This window comes from Tamandua tetradactyla, chromosome 18 (genome assembly GCF_023851605.1).
Source record: "Tamandua tetradactyla isolate mTamTet1 chromosome 18, mTamTet1.pri, whole genome shotgun sequence".
In the NCBI taxonomy this organism is placed as follows: domain Eukaryota; kingdom Metazoa; phylum Chordata; class Mammalia; order Pilosa; family Myrmecophagidae; genus Tamandua; species Tamandua tetradactyla.
Window position 1 is genome coordinate 47,986,258 of NC_135344.1, and position 14,227 is coordinate 48,000,484.

A 14,227-nucleotide genomic window follows, 5' to 3' on the forward strand; every position below is an offset into this window, starting at 1 on the left:
GTTTGAAAAGTTTGAGCAGGATTGGTGTTAGTTGTTTTTGTAAAGTTTGATAAAATTCCCCTGTGAAGCCATCTGACCCTGGGCTTTTCCTTGTAGGAAGATTTTTAATGACTGATTGAATCTCTTTACTTATGATTGGTTTGTTGCAATCCTCTATTCTTCCTGAGTCAGTGAACTTGTTTGTGCATCTCCAGGAATTTGTCCATTTCATCTACGTTGTCTAGTTTGTTGGCATATAGTTGTTCACAGTATCCTCTTACAATTTCTTTTATTTCTTCAGGGTCTGTGGTAACACACCCCTTCTCACTTCTGATTTTGTTTATTTGCATCCTCTCTCTTGTTTTCTTTATGAGTCTTGCTAGTGGTCCATGAATTTCATTGATTTTCTCAAAGAACCAACTTTTGGTTTTATTCATTCTCTCTATTGTTCTCCCATTCATTTATCTCTGCTTTAATCTTTGTTATTTCTCTTCTCCTATTTGCTTTGGGGTTAGTTTGCTGTTCTTTCTCAAGTTCCTCCAGGTTTGCTGTTAAGTTCTCAATATTTAATCCTTCTTGTTTCTTAATATAGCCATTTAAGTCACTAAATTTCCCTCTCAGCCAGCCTTTGCCATATCCCATAAGTTCTGATAAGTTGTATCCTCATTTTCATTCATTTCTAGATAGGTACTGATTTCTCTAGCAATTTCTTCTTTGACCCACTGGTTGTTTTTAAGAGTGTGCTATTTAATCTCCATATATTTGTGAATATTCTCATTCTTTGGTGTTTATTGAGCTCCAACTTCATCCCATTGTAATCAGAGAAAGTACTTTGAATAATTTCAATATTTTTAAATTTATAAAGACCTGATTTGTGCCCCAGCATATGATCTATGCTGGAGAATGTTCCATAAGCACTAGAGAAGAATGTGTAACCTTGTGCTTTGAGGTGAAATGACCTATATATGTCTGTAAGGTCTAATAACTTCTCTATTTCCTTGTTGATCTTGTGTCTGGTTGTTCTATCTATAGAGGAGAGTGGTGTTTTGAAGTCTCCTACTATCATTTTTGAAACATCTACTGTTTCTTTCAGTTTTGCCAATGTCTGTCTCATGTACTTTGGAGCTCCTTGACTGAGCATAAACATTTATGATAGTCATATCTTCTTGATGAATTGACCCTTTAATTAAGATATAGTGTCCTTCTTTGTCTCTTATGACTTCTTTACATTTAAAGTCTGTCCAATATTAGTATAGCTACTCCTGCTTTTTTTTTTTTTTTTTTTTTTGGTTACAACTTGTGTGGAAAATCTTTTTCCATTCTTTCACTTTCAATCTATTTGTATCCTTGTGTCTAAGATGAGTCTCTTTTAAGCAGTATATAGCTGGATTATGTTTCTTAATCCATTCTGCCAATCTGTAATTAATTGGTAAGTTTGGTCTGTTAACATTCAAAGTTATTACTGAAAAGGCATTTTTTGATTCCACCATTTTATCTTTTTTATTTTGTTTGTCAGATCTATATATTCTTCCCCTCTTTATTTTTGTATTCTTTAAGTTACCATTAGTGGTAGTCTTCAATTCTGTGCCCCCCCCTCCAGACCTCCCTCTCCTTTTTTTTTTTTTTAGCCAGCATAACTCCTTTCAATATTTCTCGTAGGGCTGGTCTCTTGTTGACAAATTCTTTCAGGACTTCTTTGCGTGTGAAAACTTTAATCTCTCCCTCAATTTTGAAGGACAATTTGGCTGGGTACAGAAATCTTGGCTGGAAGTCTTTCTTTCTCAGGATCTTGAATGTACCATACCAGTGCCTTCTCACCTCCAGGGTGCTAGTTGAGTAGTCTGAACTCAGTCTTATTTGATTTCCCTTGTATGTAGCAGATTATTTTTCTCTTGCTGCATTCATGATTTTCTGCATCTCCTCAACATTTGACAGACTGATTAGAATGTGCCTTGGGGAAGGCCTATTTGTATTTACTGTTTGGAGTTCTTTGGGCTTCTTTGACTTGTATATTTATGTCTATTATGAGGCTTGGGAAAATTTCCCCCATTACATCCTCAACTACTCTTCTAGCCCTTTACTCCTCTCTTGTCCTTCCAATGATTCTTATATTTGCATGTTTTGTTTTGTCTATCATTTCCCTGAGTTCCCATTCAATTTTTTGCATCTCTTTTTGTCATTTGCTGTTTTGAGTCTTCGAAGTCAATTATCCTGTCCTCTATATCACTTATTCTTTCTTCTGTCTCTTCAAATCTGGTGTGTGTGCCTCTAGTATGTTTTTTATTTGGTCAACAGAGTCTTTAATCTCTGTGATTTCTGCAATTTTCTACTAATTCTTTCAAATTCTCTTTGTGCTCTTCTATTGTCTTCTTGATCTCCTTTATATCATTTGCTATCCTACTTATTTTAAGTACAGTTGTATGAACATCTTTGATTAGTTGTTCCAACATCTGTGTCTCCTCTAGTGTTTTAGTTTGGTCATTAGGCAGGGCTATATCTCTCTGCATTGTGATATGCTTAGTGATCTTCTGCTATTTTTGTCATATGTAAATATCTTGATTGATTTACTTTGGGAGCTGAGTTCTTTCAGTAGTCTAAGGCTTTGGGTTTGCAGGATGGTTGTACAGTAGAGAGCAGGGCACCGGGTGGAGCACTCAGTACAGTGTTTTGTCTCAGGGCAGGCATGGGTGCAGGTTGGGGATGTTATGCGGATGCTTGTCAATGTGGGCGCCCAGCGGCCAGGGAGGTAGTAGCTGTGTGGGTGCACCAGTCTGGGGGGAGGGGTGTAACCCTGGTGTGCACTCATCTAAGGCACGGGACCCTTTGTGTGCATGCTTAGAACTGTGGCGGCAGGCCAGCATTACACATTCATGGACTGGGGGCAGATGTGACCTGGCTGCGCAGGTCGGCACTTTCTCAGAGCTGGGAAGTGAGGCTGAGGGCTGTGCCCATGCTCGCTTCTAGGACTGCTGTAAAGTGCGGTCCCAGAGTTGACTGACATAATTGGGGTCTGTGTGCATGCATGGGCCTGGGAGTGCCATAAAGGGATGTGGTGAGCTCAGGGAGAGCGAGTGAGGCTGTGTGACACTATGGGCAGTGGGCAGCGTAGCTTAGGGAGGTTAGAGACTGCAATCTTTATGCAGTGGCAACTGTCTGCAGGGAACAGGGAGGGGGAGGTGTGCAGGAGAGATGGGTTGGGCTGCACTTGGGGTGTGGGTGTGGGGCAGGTACGTGCAGTGGGGGTTGGTGAGGTGGGGATGCCTGGAGCGCCGGGAATGGGAGCGGGTGATGGGGTTCAGGTGCGTGGGGTGGGTGAGTCATGGGTCATGGGGCTGCACTGGTGAGGGTAGCGCGCCCAAGGAACACAGCCTGGCTTACTTCCTAGTCCTGTGCTCCAGTCCATGCATTCCCGCCGGCTCTGTGGCTCTGCATGTCCACACCAGCTTCCAGCCTTCTGCCTCTCAGTTCCTCGGCCTCTGTAAACATGACTGATGCATGTGGTGCAGAAGGCTCTCCCAGGTCAGCTGCACTCCTGAATTGCCACCTCAGTTGCCCTCCTGTCCCCTCTCCAACCTTTCCGTGGAGCAGGGCTAATCTCAAGTCACTCTTGTTGGCCATCTTCCTGGAATTCCCCATTTATCTATTTTTGTTGTTTTTGCTTTTGGTATAAAATTTAAGCAACCACTGCCTAATGCAAGGTCCTCAGTTGGCTATTATTTTCTTTCAGTACTTCAAATATTTCATCCCACTGTCTTTTTGCTACTATGATTTCTAATGTGTCAAGCTCCTTTCTCTGCACTTCCTTTTTGCTCTATATAACTCACTATTGTTTGAATTTTTACAATAAGAAGTGTTAGTTTCGCAACTCATTTCTAAGAGCAACTGGATTTGGAAAACAGGGAGAGAGTGAGGAGTCTCGGATGATTACCAGGTATTTTATCTGGATGGCAAGAGGCTTAACAGGAAAATTTACCAGAATAGGGAATTCAGGAGGAACATATCATGAGGTGTTTATAAAAGTTGAGGATTTTTTAGTTTACCTGTAGGACACTCGGTAGAAATGTAGTAAGCAGTTGGTTCTTAGAATTTATTCTCAAGAGAGATTGCTAAACTTCAGATTTGAAGATCATCTTTTCTTCATCCTTTAATAAATTCCCCAAAGAACAGACAATAATCGGTTGTATTTTCTTTTCTTTCTAATCACTTCTCAACCCATCATCACGTCAACATGTTTTACACCCATTTCCTGCCTTTAATCTCCTCTACTTCTGGACCTCAATTTTTTCCAGACTTCTAAAATAGCTTTCCTTCCCTTTCCTCATTTTAATGTCAAACTCTTCTTAACAGGGCTTGCTGTTCCATGCTTCAAAGCTTTAATGGCTTTTTAAAAAATTATTACCTTGAGAACAACAGGCAGAAATAGGAAATATAGCACAAACAAACTCAGTACCTTCCTGTTTTACAAATGAGACTAAAGCACAAAAAGTTACAGTTCTTGCTTGTTTAGCATCACACTTCTTTTAAGTCTTTTCTCCTACTTCACTTCCATTTCCACCTTATTCCCAATGTCTATGTTTCTTCTTTCATTTTTTTCTTTAACATTATAACAATGCTTCTGTGTCTGTGAGCTTCTTGAGGCAAGGGTTTTTTTTTTTTTTTTTCTCCAGCAGCACCAGTATGCTGCCTGACAGTGAATAGTCACTGAGTTAATGACCAAGCACATTACACCACATCATTTCTTGCATTTCCTTGCATCTATGCCTCTGTTGACTATCCCCTCCCTGCCTTTATTCCCCTGCTTCCATCTTTAAAACCTCAAACTTTGGGAGCTCCACATTCTCTTTTCCTTCCAATCAGAATTGAACTCTGCCTCCTCTTTGTTCTTATAAGCATGTGGTTCTACCTTTATGAGTACATTGAGTCAAGTGTTTTCTGTGTGCATCTATCTCTATCATTATACAATACATGCTTTGTTGGAAGGGATAGTATATATCACAAACCATAAATATATGTCTGGCATATTATAATTTAACAAGGTCTGTTAAATTGAAGCATTAATTGGATAATCGGAGGGGATATTCAAAGTAAATGATAAAAGTCGAATTTTAACAGTTAATACCTGAAAAACAATCGAGTTTTTGCTTATTTTAAAAAAAGTTTCTATTTCCAGTTGAAAACTTTTCATATGTGTAGCCTGTTGCCAATATGCATGTCAGATATCCAAAAATAAAACAGAAAAAGTACTGATAACTTTTTCCACTTGAAAAATTATCACTAGGTCATTTTACTTCTAGATAAAATATGCTATACAAATTGATCATGAGGGTATTATCTTACTATCATTTTTGTTCAATCTATAGATGACAAGTTAACCTAACAGAGAAATCTTTATACTGATTTGTGGAATTCTTTTTTCTTCTGAAAATCCTGGTTCACATATTTAGAAGTTGCTAATAACTCATTAAGTGGTAGTGGTGAAGAAGTGATTTCAAACCATTAGAATTCATGGGCTGCATTGAGATTGCAATAAATCCATAATTGCTGTGAATATTAATAGGACATGCACAAACTTATGCTCACTAGAAAAACAAACTAGGCAAAACAAAACTAAAACCAAACTTCAAAGAAAAGGAGGCTCCTGCAGTTATCTATTTAATAAGTTCAACACCAGAATAACACAGCATGTTCACACAGTGGGGATAACTAACATCAGCATAAGGCAGGATTTTAGCACTGTCAGGGGATAAATGTGATTATCAGAGTGAATGCCAAATTAGAATTTGGATGGGGATTCAAGCATTTCCTACATTCTTTCAAATAACTTCAGTGATGTGTGATAGGTAATTTGGCCTCAGTAAAGGTTTGAATTGTAACATTATTAAATTCCCTTCTGAGTTTTTATTGAACACCTCCCAAAGCTGAAATTTTTATATTTGATGAGGTTCTGTATTAACTGTTATACATGTCTTACACTAATAAATTTTCCTTTTGTGGATTTCATTTGAATAAAAGACTAGAACATTTCTTACATTATTGAAAAGATGATTTCTTTCTATTGTTATCAATACTAAGATTTTTATTCACACTGAAGGTTTTCCCACAATTCATGGGCCTCCTCTGAATTTTTCTTGTTTACTACTCTGCACTCCAAATTAAACTTTCATTGTAAAAATTAATGTTTTCTTCCCAATGTGTGTGTATGTTTCAATATAGTACCAAAGTTGAGCATTAGTTAAAATCTTTCCCATAGTCATCAATAGAATTCATAGGATTTTTATCCAGCATGGTGTCTCTGGTACTAAACAAAGTTGGTGTGTACACTAAAGGTTTTCCCATATTCATCACATTAATATTGTCTTCTCTAGTATGGACTTTCTCATGATTAGTAAGATCAGTTTCTTGACTAAAACTTCTGCTGCATTGAACACACCAGTAGTGCTTTTCCCTAGTGTGGATTCTCAGATGTTCCATAAGATCTATGGTCGTGCTAAAAGCTTTTCCACACACATCACATTTAAATGGCTTCTCACCAGTATGGATTTTTTGATGATTAATGAGATCCGAGCGCCGACTAAAGCTTTTGCCACATTGGTCACATGGATATGGTTTCTCCCCAGTGTGGATTCTCTGATGTAGGATAAGAGCTGAGCATTGACTGAAAGCCTTCCCACACTCATTACATTTATATGGTTTTTCCCCAGTGTGGATTCTCTGATGTTTGATAAGGTCTGAATTCTGACTGAAACTTTTCCTGCACTGTGTGCATGGATATGGCTTTTCTCCAGTGTGAATTCTCTGGTGAAGAATAAGGTCAGAACTCTGACTGAAGGCTTTCTCACAACTATCACAATGATAGGGCTTTTCTCCTGAGTGTACTCTCTGATGTTTAGTGAGGTCTGAGCTTTGACTGAAACTTTTATTGCACTGATTACATGCATAAGGTTTTTCTCCAGTGTGTATTCTTTGATGTTTAACAAGGTCTGAACGACGACTAAAACTTTTAGTACAATCATTACATGGGTAGGGTTTTTCTCCAGTGTGGATTCTCTGGTGTAGAATAAGGTTTGAGCTCTGACTGAAGGTTTTCCCACATTCATCACATTCATAGGGTTTTTCACCTGTATGAATTCTATGATGTTTAACAAGATCTGATCTTCGACCAAACATTTTACTGCACTGATTACATGGGTAAGGCTTCTCTCCTGTGTGAATTCGTTGATGATTAATAAGATCTGAAAGCCTACTGAAGGTTTTGCTACACTGATTACATGGATAGGGCTTCTCTCCAGTGTGAATTCTTTGATGCAGAATAAGGACCGAACTCTGATTAAAAGCTTTTCCACATTCATTACATTTATAGGGTTTCTCACCAGTGTGGATTCTTCGATGCTTATTAAGATCTGAGTTCTGACTAAAACTTTTGCTACACTGATTACATGGATATGGTTTCTCCCCAGTGTGGATTCTCTGATGTAGAATGAGATCTGAGCTTTGACTGAAGGCTTTTCCACAGACATCACATTTATATGGTTTTTCACCGGTGTGGATTCTTTGATGTTTTATAACATCAGAACTCTGTCTAAAATGTTTGTTACACTGATTACATGTATAAGGCTTCTCTCCAGTATGAATTCGCTGATGTTTAACCAGGTCTGAGCGCTGGCTAAAACTTTTACTACAATGATTACACTGGTAGGGTTTTTCTCCGGTATGGATTCTCTGATGTATAATAAGATCTGAGCTCTGACTGAAGGCTTTGCCACAGTCATCACATTTATAAGGTTTTTCACCAGTGTGCACTCTCTGATGTTTAATAAGGTCTGAGCTCTGACTGAAACTTTTAATACACCAATTACAAGGATATGGTTTCTCCCCTGTATGCTTTCTCTGATGCAGAACCAGGGCTGAGCTCACACTAAAGGTCTTTCCACACTTATCACATTCATAGGGTTTCTCCCTATGGGTTCTTCGATGCCTAGTAAGACCTGTACTCCAAGCAAAGCTTTGTCCACATTCATCACAGTTATGCTGTCTTCTTTTAAAGAGCTTCTGATTCTTTTCATTTAATTTATTCCCCAATCCACAGAATTCTCTGCACTCAGAATCCTGTAGAACATCCTCTTTGGAGCTGCCAGACCCTTCAGTCAATAGTTCAATTTTTGCTGTAAGTTTCTCATTTGAAGATGACTCTCCAATTTTAGTCTTAGTCTCACCATCTAGAACAATAAACAAAATCCAAATGGAATATGTACTCCATATTGTGAGAAAACTTCAGGTGAAACAGATCAGTATTTACCTATAAAATATCATCACATGGTAGCACAACATTGTGAATGCAATTAACAGCACTGAATTATGTATGCAAATGTGGTTAAAACGGGAAATTTTAAGTTGTATATATGTTACTAGGATAAAAATTAAAAAAAAAAAAACAGGACAAAACAGTGAACCCTACTCAAATGATGGACTATAGTTAATAGTACAATTATAAAAGTGTTCTTTCATGAATTGTAACAAATGTACCACACTAATGCAAGGTGTTAATAAGGTGGTATATGGGAACTCTGTATTTTATGCATGACTTTTTTGTAAATATACTTCTCTGATTAAAAATTATATATATAAGTGTTTTATATATATACATATATATATACACATATATATATACATATATATATATACACATATATACATATATATATACATATATATATATAGGGAGAGAGAGACAGAGAGACTGTTCTAAAATACTGAAAATTACCCTCAGAGAGGGAAACTAGGACAAATCAACATGTACTGGATCACATTAACCATTTATAGAAGTAGCTCACTAGATATGTTCTGTATGTTTGCCACAGGAGATCTGGGAATATTGAAACTTAACCACAGTGACTAGAACACTTTGACTGGATTAGAAGCTAACATATAATATATTAACATATAAAAGAAAGCAGTGCAAAATAGTCCAGAAAAAGGAAAAGTAATTAGGCATGATATGGGAAGTCTGTGGCAGTCAAGCATGATGCCACATGATAAAACAAGAAAAGCAGATCCTGGTTTGCTAATGGGCTCTAACAGAGACTGAATGTTTGACCAAATGGCACCAAATGACTCTATGTCACAAACTGCGCATTGTGTACTACTGTTATTTGATTCAACAAATAAAACTGGATGTACAAAGCAGCATTCCATTGTAAAAGCAAGTCAAGACAATGGGTAAATTTCATGTACAAGTAACTCAGATTCCTATAGTACCTGTTCCTATGGCTTCACTATCTCTCCCTCAATTTATACTCATGACCTCATGACAAGTTAACAGAGGAAGAAAAAGTATAGAATTGATTTACAAATGGTCTGCCCAATATTTGGGCACCAGCTGAAAGTGAAGAGCCACTATATTACAACCCCAGTAGGAATGGCTTCAAACACATGGGCGAAGGTGAATCCTCACTATGGTTAGAATTTGGGGAGTACAGCTGGTTGTCCACTTTTCAGGGAAAGCAACATAGTCTAAATACATATCTACATTGATTTATGGGAATTGACTAATGGGTCATCTAATTAGCTAAGTACTTGGAAAGAACAAAAGTGGGAGACTAAAAACAAGGAGTCTAGGGGGGAAGTATGAGGATGACGTCCTGGAATGGGTACAGAATATGAATATAATTGCAAACCAGATGAATCCTTGTCAAACAGTATCCAGTATAGAAAAACCCCTCATAGGACAAACATGATGATCCAGCTTATGAATGTCAATTAACTTTTTTCCAATGCTTGCCCAGTAGATTTATGAACAAAGTGATCATGTCAGCAGGAAGGAAGGCTATGCATGGGCTCAACAAAATGGACTTCCCTCATCAAGAATGATAGGCCTATCACCACTACTTAGTGCCCAGCAGCCAAAGCCAACATTGAGAAAGGGACCAGTCAACCCCTGTGTGGCAGTTTCATTATACTAGACTCCATCACGGAGAGGATACACAGTTCAGATAAAGGTTTGCCTTCCTTACAGCAATTCTTCTGCCAGCACCACCACTCACTCACTGACTTAAGAAAATGCTATATTAATGACCATGGTATTCTATACAATATTGCCTACAAAGAATTCACTTTGCAGGGAATGAAGTAGAGGAATGGGCTCATGGACACATGTAATTCATGGGTTTTACCATTCTTACCATGAATCTAGAAAGAAATGGTCTGAGATAACAGTGGAATGATCTGCTGAAGGCTCAATTACAGTGACTCTAAATTTACAAGACTCTAAATTTGGGGTGCCAAACTTGAGGATACAACATATGCCTTAAACCAGAGCCAATAAATAGTGTTATCTTTTCCATGGTAGAACACATGGGTCCAGGAACCAAGGGGGAAGAATGAGAATGGCTCCTTTCACAATAATCCACTTGCTGCTGAATCAAAAAGTAGAGAAAGGGTCAGTGAGTTGGGCAGGATGTCTGCTGCTACATAATAAAAGCAAGGAAGAATATGCTGAGAACCCAGGGGATTCGCTAGAGGGTCTCTTAGTACTCTTATGTCCAATAGGCCCAGTCAATAGAACACTGAAGCCACCTGAAACAGGATCACCAAGGACTCAGCTCATACAAAAAAGAAGGTTTAAGTTGCTTAGCTAGGTTAAGAAATCTGTGTAGCCAGGATGCTCGCAGAAGTTAAGGGGATTATGGAATGGATGTTGGAATTATCAGCTTAAATCTTATGAACAGCAAAAACTGGAGCAGTTATATTTTGTTAATTATGCCTTTTTCCTCTTGTCCTCACTAATTTATACAAAAAGCAGTGATGACAGCTAAATTCTAGATTTTAGGTAGGAATTATATACACCAACTTGTAATGAGATGGCAGCATAAGGGACTTGGATTTTTCCCTGTGTTAGGAACTCAACAATTCAAACAAAGGATGAGAATTGATATTGTAGGATAGAAGGAAATTGGATATTTTCCTTTTGTTCCTCCAGATCTACTTTCTACCCAATTTTGTGCCCCAGGAAGCTGATGTTTATGACCTACGTTACCTGGGGTTCCATGCCCTCTGGCTCATAGTTGAATTTGGCCAATAGGAGACAATGGCCAGAAGTGGCAAAAGAATCAGAGGGTAACCAACTATCTTTGTCTGAGAAGAGGGGATTCTTAGAATGCGGAAACTTCAGTGCTAACCTGATGGGATGAACTAATTATCCTACAGGAAAGTGAGGTCAATGTTTTTACCATCCTGACTTCCATATTGCTGAGCCTCAGGAATTAGTAACAGTTGTGTTTCTTTCAGCAAAGGCAAAGGCTACTATTGGGTGGTGCGGTCCTACCCTATTCTTTCCAGGATCTGGTAAACAATGGCTTACCTTTAGTTAAGGCCTAAAGGTAAAAACTGCTCCTCATTGTCACTTGCCCCAGGACTGTTTTCTATCCCTTGATGATTTCTATAAGCCTATCCATCCTCTTCAAGAAACTTTCAAATATGCCATTTGAAGGAGGAATCTGTTACCTGCCAGAACCCTAAGCTGATATATTGTAGTTTACTTTCCTGAAACTGTTCCTATTTACTGATACTGTATTGCATATTTATTTATTTTCTGTTCCCTCCCACTAGAATATAAGCTCCATGAGGGCAAAAGCTTTGTTCTGTTCACCACTATCTCCCAAACAGTAAATCCTCAATATGGTTAATAACTAATAAGCTATTCTTATTAATTAATAAACACTTATCAATAATATTTGCTGATTAGTTAATTAAATGATTAGAAAGATATATTAATGTTAGCATCTTTAGATGGTAGGGTTGTAGGTTATTTAAATTTTCTATTTCTCTATATTTTATAAATGCCCCTTGGTATATTTGCATTACTCTATAATAAAAAATGTGATTCCATACACGCTTCAAGAGAAACAAATACATGCAATATGAATATTAACCTATGTAAAACTGCAAAAAGGAGACCCAATTCTGTAGTGATTCTGCAGAAAAACAAGAACTTGATGCCTCAGAATAAACTCTTAAGGACAAATTCTAAATGCAGGAATTAAAATAAAATACCACAAAAAATAAAATAAATAACAAGATCCTCCAAAGCCAAAAGAGGTAGAACATCTACAGCAAAAGAAAGGAACAATGAAAGGTAAATTTCAAAGGCAAAATAGCAGTAATAAAAACCAAAATCAAAGAAGTAAAATATGATGTGGAAAAAAAGCCCTGCAGAATATCTGAACAAAGTCAAGATCAGAATTACCCTACAAAAAGTAATAGGGCACTTCTTCATAAAACTAGTTTTATAAAGAATTTGCTACAAGCCCGGTCTGTGCCAAAGCATTACCTACAGGATTTCACTGAGTCTTTGTGCTTATTTTAAAGTAATGGTACCCAGTGTATCCTGCCTCTAGTATCTGTATCCCTGTGTAGTTCCCTTCCAAACTGACTCTGGGGCTTTAGTCAATGGGACATTAGCAAATGTAATACAAACATGGGCTTGAAAAATGCTTACGAATTGAAGGGCTTACCCTCACTCTGGTTTTAGAACCTAATTACCCTAGGAAGAAGTCCAGGCAAGCCTGCTGGAGACACCTGACTAAGCCTATAGTTAGCACCAAGAGCAAGGCATGTGATTAACACCATTTTAGACCCCAGTCCTAGTTAAGCCTCTAGATGACTGCATAAGTGATCCCAATGAAAACAGGAGGAAAAATACTGCCCAGCTGAACCCAGCCAAGTTGATGACCTAGGAAATAATGAGAAAATAAAATGGCGTTAAAATGGCTGCTGTTTTAGATCACTAAGTTTTGGGGTACTTTGTTATGGAGTAATAGATAATTGACATAATCCTCAAAATAATCTCCAAGGTATGAAGTATTATACAAAGCTTACAAATTAAGTAAAAATACAAGTTACTCAAAGTCACGCTGTAACAACACTAGTATTTAAAAGCAGATTGTTAGACTCCAAAAGTTTTAACTATGCCACAATAGGAGTGGAGAAAGAGGATTTAAAATATTTTAATGGGGAAATACCAAACACTGACAGTTTGGTAATAAGGTGCTTATAGTAGGAAAAAATGGATGACTTTGTGTTCTTACAAGAGGAAGAGGAAGGGAGAACTTCATGGACTTTGCTTCCCAGACTTCACTTTAAAGCCAAGTGACTAAGTTTGGAGCATTAAAGAGATGATAGTGGTTAACAGAGTGAGGGTGTGAGTATCTACAGCACTTGAAGTCACTGGCACAGCAAAGGTGGCAAATCACCCCACCTGAAACCACTAAGAAAGATAAAATATGCTGCTCCTCACCTGAGGAAAGTTGGTGTTCTCCAGAATCATAATTGAACTGGATCTCCATGAGCTGCAACTGTACACGTGACACCTCAGAGAGCAACTCGATAATTACCATTTCCTCTGTAAGCTTTTCTTGTCCACTTAGGGGTCTGAGATCTGGAGGCAACTGGGCACCACAGGGTTCCCAAGGGAATCATTGAGATTGAAGATGCAATTTCTGAGACTAGACCTTCGGATATAAAAGGGAAGAAGAAAACAACCTCTCATTTCATTTCCAAATGGCTTTCTCTCAGAATTCAAGTCCCCCGCCACCCCCCCTTCATCCAGGAGTCAGGCGTTACCCTTCTTTGATACATATACCCCATTCCGAGTCTAGAGATCTTCGAAATAATTGGGGTTAATACTACCAAAATAATTAAGTAGAAAGGTAATGCAGCAGAAGGGATTTTACCCCAGCGGTTAACAACTGGTTATTCGTTGCACTTCTTACACAAAACTACCCCTAGTTATTCATCACCATGACTTATCTTTCTTTACCTCCTTCCCTTCCTAGAACACTCACAAATTCACGCTGCTTTTTCGGTCAGGGTCGGCTGATTAGCGTGTTCAACCACGTTTCCTGATTCCACCCGCCTCCCACAGCTTCTGGTGTTCATTCAGTTGAGGTACGGCCTAGCAAGGGCTGACCAGGCACCTATAAGACACTAGGCCAAGGACCGACAAGCTCGCCGGGCCCAGGCGCCGCACCGAGCGGCAACCTCGGCGGCCTAGACCCTTCATGGACCCAAGAAATCGCAAAATGGCTTTCTAGCGGCGCTACGCGGTTGCTCTGGAGGCGAAATCACCCCGCGTTCCCCGGCCTTCCTCGGGCGGACATCACTGACACCTCGACTTGTTCTCAGGGTCCCTGTCAACCCCGTCAGCCCGCCGGCCTTCCAGCCAATGTCTTGTCCACTCTAGGAAACTGGGAGG

General features: G+C 38.7%; 1 protein-coding gene across 3 annotated transcripts; it reads right to left on the reverse strand.

The window, feature by feature from the left end:
- Positions 1-2,994: 2,994 nt before the first annotated feature.
- LOC143662160 (uncharacterized) lies at positions 2,995-14,216 on the reverse strand. Of its 3 annotated transcripts, none has more exons than XM_077135628.1 (3): positions 14,142-14,216; positions 13,271-13,484; positions 2,995-8,195 (listed from the first exon to the last, which is right to left on the reverse strand). In XM_077135628.1, exons 2-3 carry the CDS (start codon positions 13,368-13,370, stop codon positions 6,208-6,210), a joined length of 2,088 nt encoding a protein of 695 aa, XP_076991743.1. In that variant the 5' UTR covers positions 13,371-13,484; positions 14,142-14,216; the 3' UTR covers positions 2,995-6,207. The 3 variants fall into 3 exon arrangements, with proteins under 3 accessions (XP_076991743.1, XP_076991742.1, XP_076991741.1); XM_077135627.1 differs by having other exon boundaries at positions 13,793-14,210; XM_077135626.1 differs by having other exon boundaries at positions 2,996-8,195; positions 13,818-14,210.
- Between the last annotated feature and the right edge of the window lie 11 nt (positions 14,217-14,227).

Bases quoted from the DNA above. Each gene is read 5' to 3' on its own strand.
- LOC143662160 (XM_077135628.1), bottom strand. From the start codon at position 13,370: ATGGTAATTATCGAGTTGCTCTCTGAGGTGTCACGTGTACAGTTGCAG. The intron at 8,196-13,270 runs GTGAGGAGCAGC...TTATTGTTCTAG, and splicing joins AGAACACCAACTTTCCTCAG to ATGGTGAGACTAAGACTAAA.